This window comes from Pyxicephalus adspersus, chromosome 5 (assembly GCF_032062135.1).
Source record: "Pyxicephalus adspersus chromosome 5, UCB_Pads_2.0, whole genome shotgun sequence".
Taxonomy (NCBI): Eukaryota; Metazoa; Chordata; class Amphibia; order Anura; family Pyxicephalidae; genus Pyxicephalus; species Pyxicephalus adspersus.
In genome coordinates, this window is record NC_092862.1 from 103,030,979 (window position 1) to 103,050,962 (window position 19,984).

At 33.4% G+C, this 19,984-nt stretch overlaps 1 protein-coding gene across 1 annotated transcript in view; it reads left to right on the forward strand.

Annotated features, from left to right (window-relative positions):
- CPNE4 (copine 4) overlaps positions 1-19,909 on the forward strand; it is a 214,579-nt gene extending 194,670 nt beyond the window's left edge. Inside the window, exons 14-16 of the mRNA XM_072412320.1 lie at positions 3,033-3,166; positions 5,303-5,539; positions 11,983-19,909. Of these exons, the coding sequence (XP_072268421.1) occupies positions 3,033-3,166; positions 5,303-5,539; positions 11,983-12,114 (503 nt within the window). The 3' untranslated portion in view covers positions 12,115-19,909. The remainder of the gene's footprint in view (positions 1-3,032; positions 3,167-5,302; positions 5,540-11,982) is intronic.
- The last annotated feature ends 75 nt before the right edge of the window (positions 19,910-19,984 follow it).

The following is a 19,984-nucleotide window of genomic DNA, read 5'->3' on the forward strand; positions in this document are numbered from 1 at the left end:
GACTATATTATCAACCATCCTAAATTTATCAAGTCATCCTTCTTTTGATTTTTAACAACTACTATTAAAAGCATGTGAATTTATTCCCAATATTCTATATAGGCTATAGTGGAGTGTGCCACATTATATTTCAATGTAAATGGAAAGTTACATATATCACCTTATTCAACAACTAATGATATCCACACTGTACAGAAATTACACCTAAATGAATAAAACAATTAGTGAAATAGTTAAAAAAAAACTCCTAAATATAAATACCCTAATTTCAATAGAATTGCTGTGCGCTTCCACAGTCACACTATTATTGCTGCCCCTATATATTTATAAAGCATTATATCAACATTTACTTTTTATATTTGTACAAAACATAAACACACAACCACTTATTCAGCAAAGTACCCATCCTTGCGTCAATACATACGCCTGACCAAAAAAGAAAAACGCTATTGGAAAAATTAGATGGAAAATAAGTACCTTATTTCCAAAAGGGTTGCTGTGCGCATCCAAAGTCACCTTTGTTACTGCTGCACCTATATTTAATCATATACAATATCAACATATGCACTCCTAAATGAACAAGTCACTCCCATGTAACAATATGCGCATGTAACTTACCTTTTTTTTAACATAGTGATGCCATATAGACTCCCAATAATATTATAGTAATAAAGTAACTCATAAAATGCCATTGTAACTTCAAGTTAAACTTGAAAATTGTACTGCATGGCAATTGTTGACAAGCAACTCGATGAAAGGAGGAGAGAGTGGAATGACTGGCTGAATAAAACTTAGATCTGGCTGACGATGAATAGAATTACAAATTGTTTTTCTTCTATGGAGTTTCTTTATGCATTTTTTCACCTAAGATTCATAAATTACCAGGGTGAAATTGTGTTAATTTTGGATAAGCTAGGTGAATCTTGGATGAAAACATTTATAAAGTATTTTTGTGTTATGTATTTCATCTGTGTACGTAGCTGTTTGCCTGGAGCTCTTTGCCAGCTTTCAAGTTTGAGTCACATTTACTCTAGAGATGCCTTTGCAGGGGAAATCTGACTGCAGCATCCAGTCCTTACAGTTACATAAATATTGCACTAATTATTCTGTCATTCTGTCATATTTATAAAATATATTGTTAAAAAAAAATTGCTCTAAGGTTTAGTTTACAATGTGGTAATTGAAAACTCCTTCAAATCTGTGCAGAGAAGTTGTGGATATTAGGATGTTTATGAGTTAGTTACATATGTTACTTGACGGTGTCAAATAGTTTTTTTTTACTTTTTTAGAAATGTTATGCATATATGTTGTGTGGTTCAGTTTGCAGGACAGTGGGAATAGATCTATCAATAAATCTGTTTTGCAAATTGTAGTATCTTGGTTCCACTTGCCCCTATGTGATACTCAGTTCTCATGTTTACATTATTAAGGGATGTATCTGGCTTTGTATCTACTCTAGGTTTTGTAAGATTGGTACCTTCCCTACTCAGGGAAAGATAGAGGTGTTTCAACAATTTTAAAGTTTTAAAAAATGGTTTACAGTGCAATGTTTTTGGTGTACTTTTCCTATGAGTACTATTATTAGTATTTCAAGAGCTCCCTTAATATGTACAAGAATTTTTTTGCTAAATATTTGGTGTGCTTGCCAGCTTAAACTATACAATTGTTTCCGACACACCACATGCTACTTAGGAAGGGAGCTGGAACATGACCCTCCTATAGATATTGACTAATTATCTATACAAGCACTTACATTTTCTGATGTTAAGGTTTGAGTTACATGTTTAAAATATATTTTGGTAAATTGCACCATCATGCATCATTTGTACATTGCACCATCATGCATCATTTGTACATTGTATTTTCTGTATGACACTTAATACATTATTTTGTCTGTATTATTGTTTATGGAAATGTGCCTGTTTGTGGGTTGTGATAATTACATTGTGCTTTGTATCTTGGAAATTGTATATGATATGTTGTACTTGATTCCATGTGTATTATTGTTTACCACTGTTAAACCTTAATAAAAATAATTAAAAAAAAAAAAAAGGCAGCAAGTTTTAGCTCCAACTTAATGTTTGAAATGACATAATAATACATTATTATTATTGAATGTAAAGAGATAAAAATATAAACAGAAGTACCTATTTTTTTATGAAATAGCACAAAACCTGACTCGAGTATAAACCTAGGGCACAAATACAGCTTTCACTGTTAACTTTCAAAACAGTTATCAATAGAAATGCCCATAAAATCATTGTCAATAAATACACCCATGGTGTTTTATTTAGTTTTTAAAAAGTTAAATCAGATGGGTTTCAGTCTGTATATCATTTTTCGGTTTTTACGTCTTAAAGCATTTTATACTTTTAAATTGATTATGGTGGGTAACTTGCTCTTAATGTGGAACTATTATTAAAAAAAATAAAAAATGTTACCTTTATAGGTGGAGAGCCATCAATTCCTCTGTGATCCTGGTCCAGTTGGCCAATCCCGTCTTCCTTCTTCTTCCCAGCACGGACTGGACATACCATCTTCTTCCCAGTTCCTCTTCCTATGTCACCCTATCTCACACTACACAGACACGAGATCGGGTGACGCCCTTCCAGAAAATGTAAAAATAATATGCCAATTTCACTGCACATGCAGTAGAGGAGATCCCAGAGGGCTGCAGGCTTTCCATTCAGTCTTAGGAGGTCTCTCCTTTAAAAACACATTGTTTACTTTATAAACAAACACATTTTTATTATATATAAAAGAGTTATCCACCCTTTTATACAAAGTAAAAAATATGGTAATAGTTTTGCTTTAAATTATCTTTTGTGCATTATTTTTGGCCACGTTTGGATGTTGCTGTATCTTCATGTAAAGTGTGTAACAGGAACAGTTTGTTACACACTACATAAAGACACAGTGCTGAGGTGACCTGAGTATCATGAGCATTGCAAAGTATCTTGGTTTATGTTCTAGTATATAAAGTATATTATTTGTAACTAACATGTCCTTGCTTCTATGTCATCTTTCCTTAGGTATACAAGGTGTAGTTGAAGCCTATCAGAACTGCCTTCCTAAATTACAACTCTATGGACCAACCAACATTGCTCCCATTATCCAGAAAGTGGCAAAGTCTGCCTCAGAAGAGACCCACACTATGGAATCCACGGTAAGGCATGGGAAAGGTTTCTTTTTTTCAGAATAGTGAGTTTAGGAACTGGAATGAGAATTCAAGGTTTGTGCAATCTATAGTATAGTATGCCGCAATGCATTCTGACAATGAATTCCTGCTGAGTAAATATTTGTCACCCCTCCAGGCTCATATGACCTTTAATTTGCAGCTGTTTGCAGTAAGTGTCTTTACTTTAGAAAATTTCCAAAATAAAGTTTATCGTTATACATCTGTAAATCCTAACAAAGACTTTTTGTTAGGGTTTAGTAGCTCAGTATAGCTAGGTAAAGATGACACTTTAGCATTTACAATAAAAAAGGAACAATATATTTTATATATATATTTATTTATAGATAGATAGATATATATTTATATATCACAAATCATCATTTTGACCATCGTATGTAATTTTTTATTTGTTACATTAAAAGGTTAACAGCCCTTGACACATCAGCATTGCACTTTGCCTAGTTTTAATAAAATGTGTGTCCTGCCAAAACCACAGATAGATTGTACCATATTGTCAGCTTTAGTTTTACCATTTATGGTTAAAAATGATGTAGTGCAAATGTCTAACCCTTACACTACACGGTTGGTGCCAAATATACTTTTTTACATTTCTGGACTTTTAAGACACCTATTATCTACACAAAATCATCTTCAATTCAATAAAATCATAATTGATTCAAACATTAAAAACATAAAATGTATCTCCGAGGGCTCTCTGAAGACTAGTTTGATGTTTATTGGGAAAGGTGAAATCAACAGTTAGCGAAACGCATTGAAATTGAGACGACAAGTACAATAATTGTGTAATTGTATATTGGTGAAAAATGTCAAAAATGCATCTCATGTTTTGGAATGCTGGAACAAGTTATGATTTTATTGAAGTGGATTTTGTGTGGATAGAAGGTGCCTTAAAAGTACAGACATGGGAAAAAGTATATATATGTGTACTATATTTACATGGATGTGGAACTTGTGTACCATAACTACAGTACCACAAACTAATTTATTTACCTTGGCTACACAGCACCGTCCAGATCCTTATAAACAGGGTGAAAGCAGCCTGCTCAGCACATTTTGTTGGAGCTCAGCTAGTCATATCCATTCTCCATTAATATTATGTTCCTTAGACTTTGAACATTTTTTGTTTTGATGCACCTAGAATATATTTAGCTAACTGACAACTGACAATTGAATAAACTGAAAGTTTAATTGGGCTTTTATAAACTGTAACACGAGAAATGTACCTGTATTTTGCCATGTATCTATCAAATGCACATTGAGCTACCAGCTGAGTTTGTAATTTCTAGTTTCTTTGTCTCTGTGCTCATTCTAGTGCTATTATCAATCATTCTAGTGGCTAATTCCCATTAGGAGCATTCATTATCTGTCCTTAATTATTCATATATTATACAGCATAGATTTTGACAGGGAAAATATCACGGTAGCAAATTCAGAACGTTTTTCATGTTATATTTCATTGTGGCTTGGCTGCCATACCAGTGTTCATATTGTATAGGTGCCATAGGGCCTTGTGGGTAAAACTTTTGCATTCAAAATTTCCTATGGGAGTTGCAATGTCTCTTTTGTTAAACTAATTCTCTGGCTGCTGGTGGCTTTTTGTTTAGGCTGTAAACTTAACAGTGCATACGCTGTGTAGCTTAAAGCCAGCCACTGAGGATAACGTAACTCCTGTGCATGGGTTACATCATCCAATGACAGAAGAGGATTGCCATCTTCATGGCATACTGTACATACTTGCTGATTATGGCAGAATCTCACCACCCACCAAGTTTAGTTTTGCTTTCATGTGTCATTTGACCTTGCATACAAATGTATGTTTCAAAAGTTTCATACAATGGCATATAATAAACATATAAAACATTATATAAATCATCATAAGTCAGCTGCACTGGGATTAAATGAAGAAAAAAAGGGTAAAAGCACATGTTTTCTAAAAGAAAAAAAATGACAAATGTTTATGATATGTGCTTTACTAAACAATCTGTATTTTGGTATGGTTTTACATGTGCTAGGTAATCTTACACTATTACTATGCTGTGCTGAAAACGAAACTATTTTGTATGTGATAACTATATGCTAGTGTAATTTCTTTTTTTTTTGTAGCAATACTTCATCCTTCTCATCTTAACGGATGGTGTAATCACAGACATGGCTGACACCAGAGAAGCTATAGTACACGCCTCGCATCTTCCCATGTCAGTCATCATTGTCGGAGTTGGCAATGCCGATTTCAGTGACATGCAGATGCTGGATGGAGATGATGGAATACTGCGGTCACCTAAGGGAGAGCCAGTGCTTAGGGACATTGTGCAGTTTGTGCCATTCAGGAATTTCAAACACGTATGTATTTTCTTTTCATATATTCAGTTTTCAAAATCTGACAGATATAGGGAGCTATTTGTCATCTAGTGTCAGTTCCAGAAATAGAAATGGATGTTTTGGCCATGTGTAATATACAATATGTATTTAAACTATATGCTGCTTTATTATAAAATGCCAAACGTAAACCCTGGCATATTTTATATTACTCAGTTATAATTCATAGTTTCATATATAAATGTCGGCATGCATTGATTGCATCAGATTTACAGCATCTCTGTACATAAAATGATGTAGCTATTGGTAAGTAGACTAATACGTTTGGTAAAATGTAGAAGACACTGCACAGTATATGTGTAGATTGATGCTGTAGATTACTAATTGCTATTACTATAGGCCACTATAATTTTGTAGTACCGATTCAATAGTTTTGAATCATGGAACTGATTTACAAAGGGAGAGGTTTTACCAAAGTTTACGGAGTCAAGATCTAACTTTAATTGTATTTATTAGAAAGTTATTAGTCTGAGCAATAAAAATACTGGTAATAGTGTTGTAACAACCTGTTCTATTCTGTTATTATTTGCTCATTTTTTCTTAAAATCTTGAAAACATTGGCCATGCCATGTAAAATTTAAATGACAGGTGCATTTAGCTTGCATTTGACCACATTCTGACCTACATTTAACCCACTTCAAGTGGGTGTTTCATTCCCATAGACTTGTATGTAAATGCAAAACTTGCTTAAAGGGAGTAAACACTCTTTTATCATCTTTCAGTGTGTACTACAAGATGGTGTGACATAAATGGCAAGTGGGGGGGGGGGGGTGTTATAGAAACTAATAGTGTCAACGTAAAGTGTAATAATAAAAAAAAAAGTATCATAACCTTGAAATTAAATAGGCAAGCAAAATACTGCCGTTAGTTTATATTTAATGAGGCTGGTAAAAATCCATTTTAATTGCTACTAGAATGCAAATGAACAGTTATTTTCCCTCCACTGAATTTATTTGATATGCCTATTTCCTTTCTTTCTCAGCATACAATCACAGCTGTGTGTACATGATTACATTTATTTGCCTAAGTAAACAGTATTTTAAAATCAGCACCATGGACAGAGTTCATGTCATCCAGTAAATTCCTATTGATTGACTCTAACTGCGCTGTAAATGTGCCAGGAGCTTTTCATAAATGACATATATTTTATGGCTAACTAATGAGAATTGCAACATTTTCCTTCATAATCCTTTATCCTAAACATCAATGTGAAGTCCTCTCTAAATCTCCTGTGTTTCAGAGACAAGCAGTGGAAAATCGATGTTCTCTGTTATCCATAATCCAATGTCTGCCTCTTTATGTGCAAATAATATCTCCCTGAGGCATATTCAGGCTGCATGATGAAGGGATTGCTAGCAGGGAAAATGGCTGTCACTGAATGAGCACAAACTTTACCACTTTACCACTCACCACACCTGTGGGGTTGATATACTAAGTAGCAAATAGCAATTTTTTTAAATCTCCAGCAATTATCTGTGGCCATTTCAATACCTGGAAAACACTTAAAATAAAATAGAAAGAAGCTATCTTTTTTCTAATTTAGCTTACAGAGGGAAAGAATACTTTTTTTTAGGTACTTGTGTGCGTGGCACCCAGCGTTTTATGAGGTACAGCAGATAACAATGTGCTCATTCTTATGTTCCTATACCAGACTCTAGTGTATGCATTTATTTCTGGTGGTTATAGCGTACCTTCTTTTTGCTTGACAAAATGTGTTAGAATTAGTCACAAGGAAGAACTTTACTTTTTTAAATGTCAGTATATAAAGTGCTGTTGTGCACAAAAAAGTTGTAAGTGTATTAATTTTATGCTTTTATATACTCTGAATATTTTAGACCATCAGCTATTCTGTTTTACTCTCATTTGAGCAACCCGAGCATGTTAAATGTTAGAAGATAAACTTGCTGGATAGATTTTGATGAAAATAACAAATCCCTGGATAAAGGATTTCCTGCCGTGGATTTTTAATTAGGCACACACACCTTTTTTTAATAAAAAATAAAGAGGCTGAGATCCACCAAAGACATCAAGAGAGCTAAAGGTCCTTGCTGCCTTTACAAGGGTTGTTCTGTTAATCCTCAATAAGCCACTTATGTGGCTCAAACTGCATATTTTAAGTACCCAGATTTATGTGATTTTGTCTGCACAACTGTGTGTAATACCAAAACCGACATTTATTTTCCTGGGCAATACACATATCTCAGTATACTCAATACTGGTATTAGGTTTAATTGCTACTTGCAAGGCTAATAGAAACATAGGGAGTTGAGCCCCACTGATACTATACAGGTATATAAGAACCACTGTCATCCACCCAAACAGCTTAGCTCTGATGCTAATATTAGGTCACAAGTTCATAATTATATTAAATTATATTCAACATGCCTGATTTAATAAAGCTCTCCAAGGCTGGAAAGGATACACTTTTATCAGTGAAGCTGGGTTATCCAGCAAATATAGAATGGATCTGGTCCAGGATTCAAAACATTTGCTAGCAAATAGCAAATGACTTTGAAGAAATCCATTCCAGGTTTGCTGGATCACCCAGCTTCACTGATGAAAGTGTATCCTCCCCAGCCTTGAAGCGCTTTTTTAAATCAGGCCCAATAAACCTACCATAAAGAGAATATATCCAAATAGTAATCTAATGAGTATCAAAAGAGTATATAGTATGTTGGGTTAGTAAGTAATACTTCCATAAAATTAACAGGTATATGTCTCTCAAATAGTGTTTCAATATCCTATTGCCATGAAATAAAGAAAGCAAAGGATTAATATTTACTAAACACAAAAAAGGGGTATAACCACCTTCAATATATTGATACTGGACACATACATCCAATACATCATGTGTATTCCATACCGGAGCGCTAAATCACCAAAACAAGGTACCATCCAGGGAGCAAGGTCAAGCAATGGCTGCCTGAGAGGAGTTCAGAAGTCTAAATACCCAAAAAACGTAAGTCATGAGGGGACAGGCAAACTTGAGGTCACTTCTGGTGCCATACATCCGCATGTCTTGTGCCGCCCGTTTAGAAAGATGCACTCCCAATTGGAGCGCAGTATAACCAGCAACAGCGCAGATGGTAATTGAGCTGCATCTGTGCTAAATAGAAGCATAAAAATGAGTGGTGCAAAGGTGCAGGGACTGTATAGGCTGTAATAATTTTTAGCGGGGCACCTTTTCCCAAAGGAACACAACATACTCAACATCACATGAGGAGGATGAGAAGAAGGTAGTACTGGTGACTAATATGCCTATTTTGGCCACCAGTAGCAGCAGTGAACTGACTACTAGTAACAAAGCTAAACACAAAATGGCTGCTGGAGCACATGTCTACATTTTATAGTATCTGGAAGAGGGGATGGTTGCAAGAGTCCCCCGTTCCTCACTTGACAGTTAATTGGTGCACTGGGACATTATGGGTGAGTTTGCTTTATAAATAAAGTTAGGTCGATGCATTTGGGTCGGTTAGGTCACGTAGACTTTTCAAGCTCAATCACTGCAAAGCAGAAAGCAAAGCCTATAATAAGCAAGTATTGCAAAAGAAACATATATATATATATATATATATATATATATATATATATATATATATATATATACATACATACATTTATTTAAAAGATCCTTTATGTTATATTTATCGTAAAATGTAAAAAAAAGAAAAAAAAATTCCAAGTGCAAAGCTAGGGACAGCAGAAGTGCTTGAAATGCATTCAAAAGACATCAGAAAAAAGCTGTTTGTTAGTACCTCAGGGCTCTATTTATAAAACACACAATCTGTCATTTCCTCAAACATTCCCTGGTGGGAATCTTTCAGGTCCATGTGTTTTATTAGCAGTAATTGATTCCCACCAGGGAATGTTTGAGGGAATGTCAGATTTTCTGTTTTATAAATAGAGCTTTAAAATGTATATCCTTTGTATTTGCTATTAGCAGTCCCTTTACCCTCCCCCTCACAGTCATGTTGTAATATTTACTTATAATATTTCAAAACTGGTCAGATGTAAAAAAAAATTAATTTATTTTATTACTAGCTTCCTTTGCTCTTCTTACTTAGGCACTGGACGGTTAGTACCGTATGGTAACCAATACATTGCTGCACCTGTATAAAAAGTTAAGAAGTATGGGCAAGCACTGAAGCAATGCTTAGGAATAATTTATTGCTGCTTCAACAGTATATGTACTCCTGTGTATATTTGTTTTGCATATATTTGAGTTTTGAAGGCCACATTATCAAGCATAATTAAATACAGCGTATTACAAGAGTAATTCGATTAGACATTCTTCTATTGAAAATTAAAAAAAAAAAGCCTAATTTGATATTTTCTCATTTAATAGCACATAATGTACATTTTGCTTTCAAATCTCTTCACTGAATATTTGAAATTAAATAGTCAATAAGTGCCTTAATTAAAATGGTCTTATACCCTTCCTATTAATTTTCAATTTATCTTGACACGTCCAAGAAAATTTCACAATTAGCTATGGATAACTGCATTTTATAGTCTTGAGAATTTTAAAAGTTGTGTGTAACAAACTGTCTGGCTTTGGCCTGTAAGGCAAATGTTGATCTACAGATTTCAGAATAAACAGCAATAGTCTGTCATTATTTTATTGTGAGATTGCTAAAGAGTTCTAATCTTTGTTTTGTCAGACCAATATACCTTTACTTAGAAAAATAAAGGTAATGGCCAACTAAAACAAAATCTAAAACTAAACAAGTTCTTCATCAGGCATAATAAATGGGTATCAAAGAGCAAGATTTGGTGGTCACAATTTCAAAAAGTTTACATGAAGTCAAAAGACCCATTAATTAATAAATAAATTATTGCCTTCCAAGATTGATTACTAAAAAATCAGGTAATATACATTCATAAAGCAATATAAATGGTATATTATATAACATTTACATGTATACAAAACATGCATGGTATACATTTATAACATTACTGATAGCTCTTGTCTTGTTTTGTATATATAACAAAAACAATAAGTGTGTGTATAATAGAATAAATAAGGAAGACCTATACTGTATATCCATGTCAAAGAGTAACTCTATTGGGGTCTTTGGGATCAGTTTTATGTATTTAGTATTTTTTATCTCTAAATGTATATTTAACATGTCACTTGATTTTTTATATATACATTAATTTTTTTGAAATGACCATTAAAAGAAAGAGCGAATACCAATCAAAAATTACATCAATGTTTTCAGCACACCTCTTGGTATTTAATGAGACTAGCAGAATGAACTGCCACCTTTTAGTCTCACTTAGGTCTTGGATGAGACACCCTCATCTAACAATACCAGTTTTTGCTTCTTTTTGAGCATAAATTGTCCTTATCTCTTCACTTTTTCCTTCTCTCCAGAGGAAAATCATGTGATTTATTTGGCATAAAAAATACCCCACAGATCACCCTTTTCATTTAAAGATTTTTTCTAGACCTACCTACTTGCTGATCTCTGGTCACTGTTGTTCTCCCAGTTATATTGTAATTACCCACGCTATTGACCATCCCTGTTAATTGTATTTGATTATTGACATACCTCCTGCATTGTAATCTTTTGTTGACTGTTTTTCTTTTTCCTTATGTTAAAATAAGCCATGTATATTGTTCCACTTTTCCAATGTTTTAAAACCACAATCACAACGATATTTTAGATAAAAAAAAGTACAGCAGATGGTCCCTGCCTTCAGGCCTACTCAGTGTGACTGAAACCTTGGACAAAGCCTTTCAATAAATCTCATCTTACTTAATTCACTTATGTGTGCTTATTGCAGCTTGAACTATGTAAACTTTTTGTAGAACAAAGAAAGGTAAGAGACTACAGGTGCCCGAACAATAAAATTCTGATTTAAGAAAATGACCAAGAAATCTGATTGAATCTGATTTGGAAATTCTGATTCAGAATTTGTATTTTTAATGAGCTGTTCTATACCTGTCAGGTATGGTATCACTCAGCGAAACTAGCCACAGGAGAAAGACACCTGTCACCGACAGGTATAGTAGGTTCAGCCGACCCAACTGCTGGACTATGGCAGATATAATAGGGCTCAAACAAATCCAGGCACTAGACTATGACAGCTGTCATTGTCAAATCTGAACTCAAAGTATTTAAATATTGAGTTCTAATCTGAGGTCAAAATAGCTCAGATCCAAGTCTGAACCCATTTTGGAATTAATCTAGTACCACTGGAAGGGAACAAGAAAAACATGTCAAAAAGAGACTAAAAGAAACGCTTAACCTGCTGGCTGGTTAATAAGATATTGTTGATATGTATGTGAAACATTTTACACATAACTGACTAAACAGAACAATCAATGAATAGGAAGATCATATAACCAAAGTTGTGTTTATGTGTATATATATTTATTCATTCATTTTTTTTTCTCATAGGCCTCGCCAGCTGCCCTTGCAAAAAGTGTTCTGGCTGAAGTTCCAAATCAGGTTGTGGACTATTACAATGGCAAAGGGATCAAACCAAAATGTGTGTCGGAATATGAGTCTTCCAGGACACTAGGACCTTGAACTTCTTTACATACTTTTAAAAAAGTCTCAAAGCAACAATAATAATTATAATAATTCTATATAGCACGTTTTAGTGATTTTTAACCTAACATATTTTCTTCTTGCATGTATAGCTGGAAGCTTGAATAAGCATATAAGTTGTATTGTTAAAGACTTTTTATGGGAACAAAAATTTACAGCATGTCATCTTGAAGAAAACGGTTATCTGTTTATGTTTTTTATACATATTTGTTCAAATTTTGCTAAATTTCTTATCACATTTACACTTTAAAACCTTTTAAAATATGTATTGAGAGGTAAAGGTCAATGTAGTTTTATCTGCTGGTAAACAAAATATAAAATTATTATTTTTTTCTCTTTCGATGACAGGTGCATGCACTAGGTATGTGGCATGTCAGAAAATATACTGATTTTTTTTTTTGTATGTAGTAAATTACCTCTACTAATGACCTACTTTACATTTTGTATCTAACTTCAAATGAAAGAAAAGGATGGTTTTTCAATTAAAGTTTCTAACAGCAAGTCCAGACTTCCACATTAATACCAGTTAATATTTGTATTAGTACACTAGGTATTTCTTATCTGTGTTAATAAGTAAAATAAAAACACAGAAATTGGTGGTACTTTGTATTATTAAAAAAATAGGTTAACATTATATATATATATATTCCACAAAAATATATTACCTCATATTGTAATAGATATGCTGCACTGTGCTAAATATGGATGTCCAGTTAAATATACTCTTTGTTTACCTTTTTGATCTCTAACCCTTAATTATAGTTTGTTACAAATCCAATTGACAATAAAATGAAATGACTTAATTAGCCATGGTGAAGGAGGGGAGAATTTCATAAGGTCTCACATTTGTAAAAGTAAATTTTAGACTAGAGCTGCAATTCCACTGCATCACAGCTGCAACTGAAACTTTAGCCAAACCAACTCTTTATTGACAGCATGAGAATGGTTTGGATTGTCCAACATATAGTGAAACTATACTTCTTTAGATCCTTATACAGAACTAAAGTTAAGAAATTGTGAGCAGGCAGGTTCTTTATTGCAGAAGAGACAGGCAATGTATCTGGTAATGTACCTTCATCTTCACAGTTTTTAAAACTAAACTCACCTTTTCTAGCTCAAATGCTGCCATCTTTACCCAGCCCTCTTCCATGTTCCAGATCTTCAGCCATCCTAATTACCAGGCCATAATGACATAACCCTGAACATACACATGGGAGTTCATTCATGTATGGCAACCACCTATGACAGGACTGTACATTGAGCTGCACAGCTCAATGTACAATGAAGAAAAGATTGGGAACAGGCATGTGTGATTGCTTTTTTTTTACATCACCTGTCATCACCTGTCCCTTCTGCAATTTTCTTGTTTATTTCAATTAGTTATGCTTTAAGTTATTGTCTTTAATTGTAATATAAATAATATTTAGTTTAAACTGAACTATAGTTAATAATTATTACTGATTAGCGGCTGATTCATCTTTAGCTGTTTCTTGGGTCATCACACTGTATGTTACAGTAAAGAAATTTTGTACCACAAACTTGTTTCTTCTCTACCTTTGTTAACTGTATTCAGTTCTCAGAACAAATTTTTTTTGTTTTACAATGGTTTATGCTAAGGAAATATTTGTCTATACTTAATCTATCTATTACAGTTCTCAGCAGTGTGGGCTCCCATTTCTGGAACTGTACAGTCACTCCTACATTTAGGAATCTCTATGATTGGATCACATTCATGTGATCACTGACAGCTAATCATAGTGATCATATAGGTTTGTTTCCAAGCTCAGTTGAGCTGTTAGATGCTGAGTATAAGAAGCTTTTTTTTGGTAGTGACAAAGTTTGACTAAAAAAGTGCAGTAAATTAATTTATCCATTTAATGAAAGCTATATATTCTCTCAAAAAACATGAATTATTTAGGTGGACAATTAGATTATTTAGCATTTTACCAGGTTAAATAATACATACTGACACCGTTTATATTGGTCTGAGCATCTATGCTTCAGTGACAGCTAATTGCTATTGGGTAGTGTTTAACTGATATTCTATAATTGGTATGATTGTTTCATAATTAGTTTACATTAGGTGGATGTTTCTGGACTTGCTTTTTTTCAACTTTAGAGATACTACAGATTCCAAATATAATTCTGCAAATGTGCAATCCAGTAGCACCTGAATGAATGCAAAGTTCTATCACTTCTTAGCAGGTATACTGTTATTAGTACTACCTATGAAAGTATTTGTACTAATTATAATAAAAGGTAATATGTAACTATTCAGAGCAGGAAAAAAGAAATAGTGATGTTTATTGTCAGTTTTCATAATAATGTGACAGCCCTAAGCAAATTATTCTACTAACTAGAAAACAGAAAACCTAAACTGTAAATATCAGAGAAAACTGGAGTTGTTTATTGCAAACAATCAGATTCCCTAACCTTCACTAGAAGATTACACTTATCCCCAGTAGATGTGTGATAGATGTTTTAGATAATTATAATCATAAATATGATTATATGAAAAATAGTTTTCTGAATACCCAAGCACATTGTAGCACATTTAATCTGTATTATACTGTATTTATTAAAAGTAATTTCAGCACAAAACAAAAGAGAAAAAGCACAGAATGAAAAGATCAATTCAAGTTTGCTGCTGTTTTATAATGACCTTCAAAAGACAAGTTTATATTGTATATGCATTTAGTTTCCTGCCATGCTCAATATAATCTTCAAAGGAAAATGCACCAGTAAATCCAGTTACCTTTCATTACCTTTAAATTATATGTAATTTATCTTGTCATTCTCACTTTCAATGGACACAGCTGCAATCTGTTGACATATAATCAAAGTCATAAACTTTTTGACCCCTGACCTTTTTCGTCAATTTATAGGTGATTACATTTAAAACGACAGAAAGGCAAATTCGTTGACAAATATCTTTTAAATTAGATTGTTGGTTGGCTAGAATGGTTCCCAAAACAGCTCAATTTAGTTACATTTCTTATAAAAATTAAGCTATGGTAATCGCAGCCATCAGATGTGTTATCTCCTCAGTTTTATATATGTTATATATGTATTTATTATTATGTTAAAAACCAGAAATATTACACACCACTTAAAAGATTGCTATAGTTCTTAATGATTCCTAAAATTACTGTAAATTGTACACTAAAACTAAAGCTTATTACAGACCCTCTGCAGGCTGAAATAAGCAAAAAAAATAGAAATAAGCAAAAAAAACAGATACCTTGTACTGTAATTACCTGATAGCTGCTTAAAATTTTTTGGCTGCTTTAAGAGCAGGAGAGTGTCACATGCCCAATGTAAAAAGAGTTAGATTTGCATTGAAGCAGAGCTTCTGATTTGTAGTCTTCAGCCTTTTTTCAGCAGGCTTACAGCAGCCACATGACTTTTTCTGCCATACCCAAGGCTGAGCTCCAGTGCTGCTATGTGTAGGTGACGGTGGTACAAATAGACTAGACTGGTTTTAGGACGAAGGAGGAATGAAAGATCCTTGTTTCAGTGTACAGTTTACAATCATTTTTGTTACTTAAAAACTGAAACTGTACTGAGTTTATTCATCAGCATGATGAACTGTAAACAAGTAAAATCCAAAGTAACCAGTTTTAGAGTGGTAACCTTTGGCTGACTAGTGTTGATTTTTGATTAATTTTTATAATAAAATATAATTTAATTACCACATTAAACTGAGCTTTTTAGGGCTAAATTAACATTCCCATCCTTTTATAAATGAACTATGTTTCTCCTTGTATATGGCCAAAAATGTAATAACCATACATTGCTAATCTTTAGGAAATAGTACAAAAGCAACAGCTATATTGCTAAGATCATGCACACATCCACATATGGCAGTTTTGCTTTGATAATTTCATAAATACATATTTAGCTTCAAAGCAGTTTTATTCTGATCATATAACTATGTACTACAGGAGTCAACACTACCTAAGATGCTTTTTATGTTTCTTTTTAGATTTATGACATCTGTACTGCAATAATACAATGGCTGTTTTTTAGACAGAAAATGGTAACCAAATTAGTTATTTTAGATCCCTGTTCACTACATGGAGTTATACATTATCATCTGAGTCTGATTATGTTATTTAAAATGCTTGTACCCCATGCTTTCCCAAATATCTAAAATGTACATGGTACCCCATGTTACTTTTTTACCATGGGATTAGCAATTACATGTGATGTAAATCCATATGCAGCCATGTGTCTTTTGTACTTCCCTTATTTTCTTTAGCATGCTGGATTTTTATGTTTGATATTGATATTGCACTATTTTAGGCTTTTCTACTCTACTGCTCCAGATTTTTAAATATGATTCCTATAGTATTAGTTTATGTGGTGAACTATGCAGAAGACCTGCTGGTGAAAGTAAATAATTGTAGATGGTATGGGAGAGCTCTCAGTTATATAGAGGTAAATCTAATATAAATACTTGGCCATATTCTTGGTATTCTAAGAAAGGACTTAATGGAACTATATACATTTTACAATCAACTTATGCAGGGTTCCACAAGGGTTTTAGGCTTACAAAATAAGACCAGTTATCTAGCTTTATCTGAAATATCAGTTTTGGTTTGTGTGGCATTTCAATGCAGTAACTATGAAGTAACTATCATTGTTGTATTTGACCTAGAAATGTCCTAAATTGCCTGTCTGTATTTCTTTTTTTTATGGAGACACCATATTTTGCTAGTAGGTAGTGCAAAAAGGGGAGAAGGCCAGTGGAGAAACTTTGTGGTGCTTGATTTTTGACATCAGAGCTGAATCAGATTAATTGCAGGCTGATCTCTTTAATACTAAACAATTAGATACTTGAGTATACTCCTGACACTTAAAGGAAATGTGCACATTCATTAAAACATGCATTTTACATATATAACTGCTACATAACTTTGTTGTTTCACGTTACAAAAATGTTGTCATTTCCATTTAAATTTGCAGCCAGCTACAATGTTCCATAACTGCCAAAAAACCCAAATGTTTCCTTGCAGCCGTGACTGCCATGGCAACAATGGGATATTCAATGCGTTAGTTGTTTGTATAATACCATAAATCCTATTTCCTACTCTTGTGATTATCTCATTTGTTTTCTTGAAATACAAAAGTAGATTCTGTGATTTTAGCAGGCAACCTTCTCATTTTGCACTCCAAGTTCAAGTTTTAGTAAGTGTAATGACCTGCTTTACAGAACAAAATTAGGGGACAATCTATGATGACTTTTCAACTTAACACACATGATTTCTAAATGTTCTGGTAAATAGAAACAAAATGTGGCAAGAAAATCAAAATAGCAGTGGTTGCATATATTTAAGGTGCAGATTGGAAATTTTTAGTGTACTGACAAATACACACATTTGTGAAAATGTGTACATGGAGGTTTGGTTGATGCTCAGTTTATTTTTACATTTATGTCATCTAAGTGCAATTAAAAAAAAAAAGTACAGTTAAAAAAGAATTTGCCCATGCTGACCTTCCACCCATTTCACAGGTTTGAACCCAAACAAAAGTCTTACCTTGTAAAGGAAGATATATTCACCTAACTTTGCTGTCCAAATCCTTGGACAGCATTGCTTTCCTGAGCTTCCATGTTAGGTGACTGTAATTGCGCCCATGCTGGCTAGTCCCTGCCAATTTCCCGTTGATGACATCTTCTGGCCCATTCAGAAAAGAACCTCAGGCAGGCAGTGATGAGAACACTGGAAGAAGGATCTGTTGAAGTAAGTAAACAAAAGCAGACAGAAAACCGGGCTTAAGTATCATGTAATAGTGTCTTTAATTTTTTTAAATTCCAGCTTTATGGTAAAAGAGGGTGAAGTGGAGGTGTGATTTCCAGAGGTCAGTTTTATCAGGATATAATATCCAGATTTGAAGGACTATGTTGATTATGAATAACATGCACTGGTTGAAACATACATTGTTGGAAAGTGTTAGGCTTCAGAGATTAATTTTTTTACATGTTGCCTAAAATCACTTTGACTTATCTAAGCTTTGCTGAGAACTAATTAAGCTTGGTCTTAATGACGGCATTACATGGTATGTTTCCAAGTGTGAACTCCTGGACCACAAAATGTTTTGTCAGGTTATTCTGGTCCTAAATGTGTGCCCCTTATGTGTAAGCATTTTCCTGTATTCCTATAGTGCCAAAATTTGTCAAAGAACTGGACAGATTTGCTTTTATTTAAAAAATGAAATGGTGACTTTTAGTAAACTATGTTTATAACTGCTGCACAAAGACTAGAAGCACATACAAAAATTTACCATCCAAAGCACTACAACTGATTTAAAGTTTACTAAACTTAGCCTTTCTAAAATAAGCTCCCTAGTTTATTTATGTTTAATGATATTTGCATAGTAGTCCTCCACAAGGTCTAGCCATGCTTTGCAGATGGACACATTAATGACCAGCATCCAGGATTAAGACATAGGTGAACTACAGATTTGTTTTAGACCCCAAACAAATCTGTAGTTCACCAACCTTTTTCTCTGCCTTTAGGAAGAACACTGGTAAAAACAATGAATTTAGCTTTGACTACACAGATATTAAATCAACTGGTGTGTAACATTGTAGGTAATTATATTTAAGCTTCATCAATGTTCTGCAAAATTCCTCTCCTCACTGCTTTCCTTGCTGAGCTTTCCCACGCCCCTAAAACACTACTCACACAGACATGGAAAGAGTACACACCAAGAGTAAAAATCAACCAAACGGTTCTTGGTGACATATCTTTACCACTGTGTACATGTGATTTCACATTTGCTCTAATTACTCTCATCCCTATTCAATGTTAATATTTCTAAATTGAATTCTTTATTTGTTACCCCCAAATAGTGAATAATACTACATATAGTATTTATAGCATACTATATACCCACCATTGTTTCTCACAACTAACAAGGTAAACACTGCTTATAATAGGCGGAGTTTACACAATATTTATTATTTATATAGATGTTTGGTCCACCAGTTCCCTATCCATTTACACACAGCTGTAAGCCAATTAGAAAACCAGCAAAATGTATTTTGAAAAAAGCCCTGCATGCAAAAAATAAAACGGTTTCAATGGTTTAGCATGTTATTTATCGATTAAACTAGTTCTTTAGCCAAACACATTGGTTTGCCAAACAGAACAAAGGTAAAAGATAAAAGTACTTCTGTATACATTGACTTTTTAATTGCACCTTGATACTAGTTTGGACCAGATATAGGACCAGCAAGTTTACAATTTCTTCTGGGTTTAAGCTGGTCCTAAAAGGTTTATGGGTCCTTAATAAGTTATGTAGGATTCCTTTGAATGTATTGCAGTCTGTTGTCAAGTTCAGTGAACAAAAAATTTGTATCCTTTTTTGTGGCTTTGATCCAATTACAGTTTTGCATGAAACAATACCTTGATGAATTTTGGCATGGAATATTTTTGTGAGGTTATTGAACTGCCTATGCTTTTTTCATGTAAATAAAACTTATATAATGAAAGAAAAGAGTTGTATGAATATATTTACAAATTCTATAATACAGTGTGATTTTTGGCTTGAGTATTTGTCTCAAGCAGATGTTGACTGTTTAATTTATTTTTTTTTTTCTTTTCTATATTTTTTCTGAATAAATATGTTTGGGACCTTCATATCAGTGGGATGGCTGTTAAAGCACATTTAAGGGTAATGTAACATTTTTGGGATGATATAATACTGTGACAAAAATTTACAATAATTTTCCATTGTTGGATTTTATGAATAAATTAAACGCCTGTTACCTTTTTGGTGTGGTGTCTTTTTACTACATTGTGGTATGTTATTGATCTTAAAAGATGTATGTATTACTTCATAT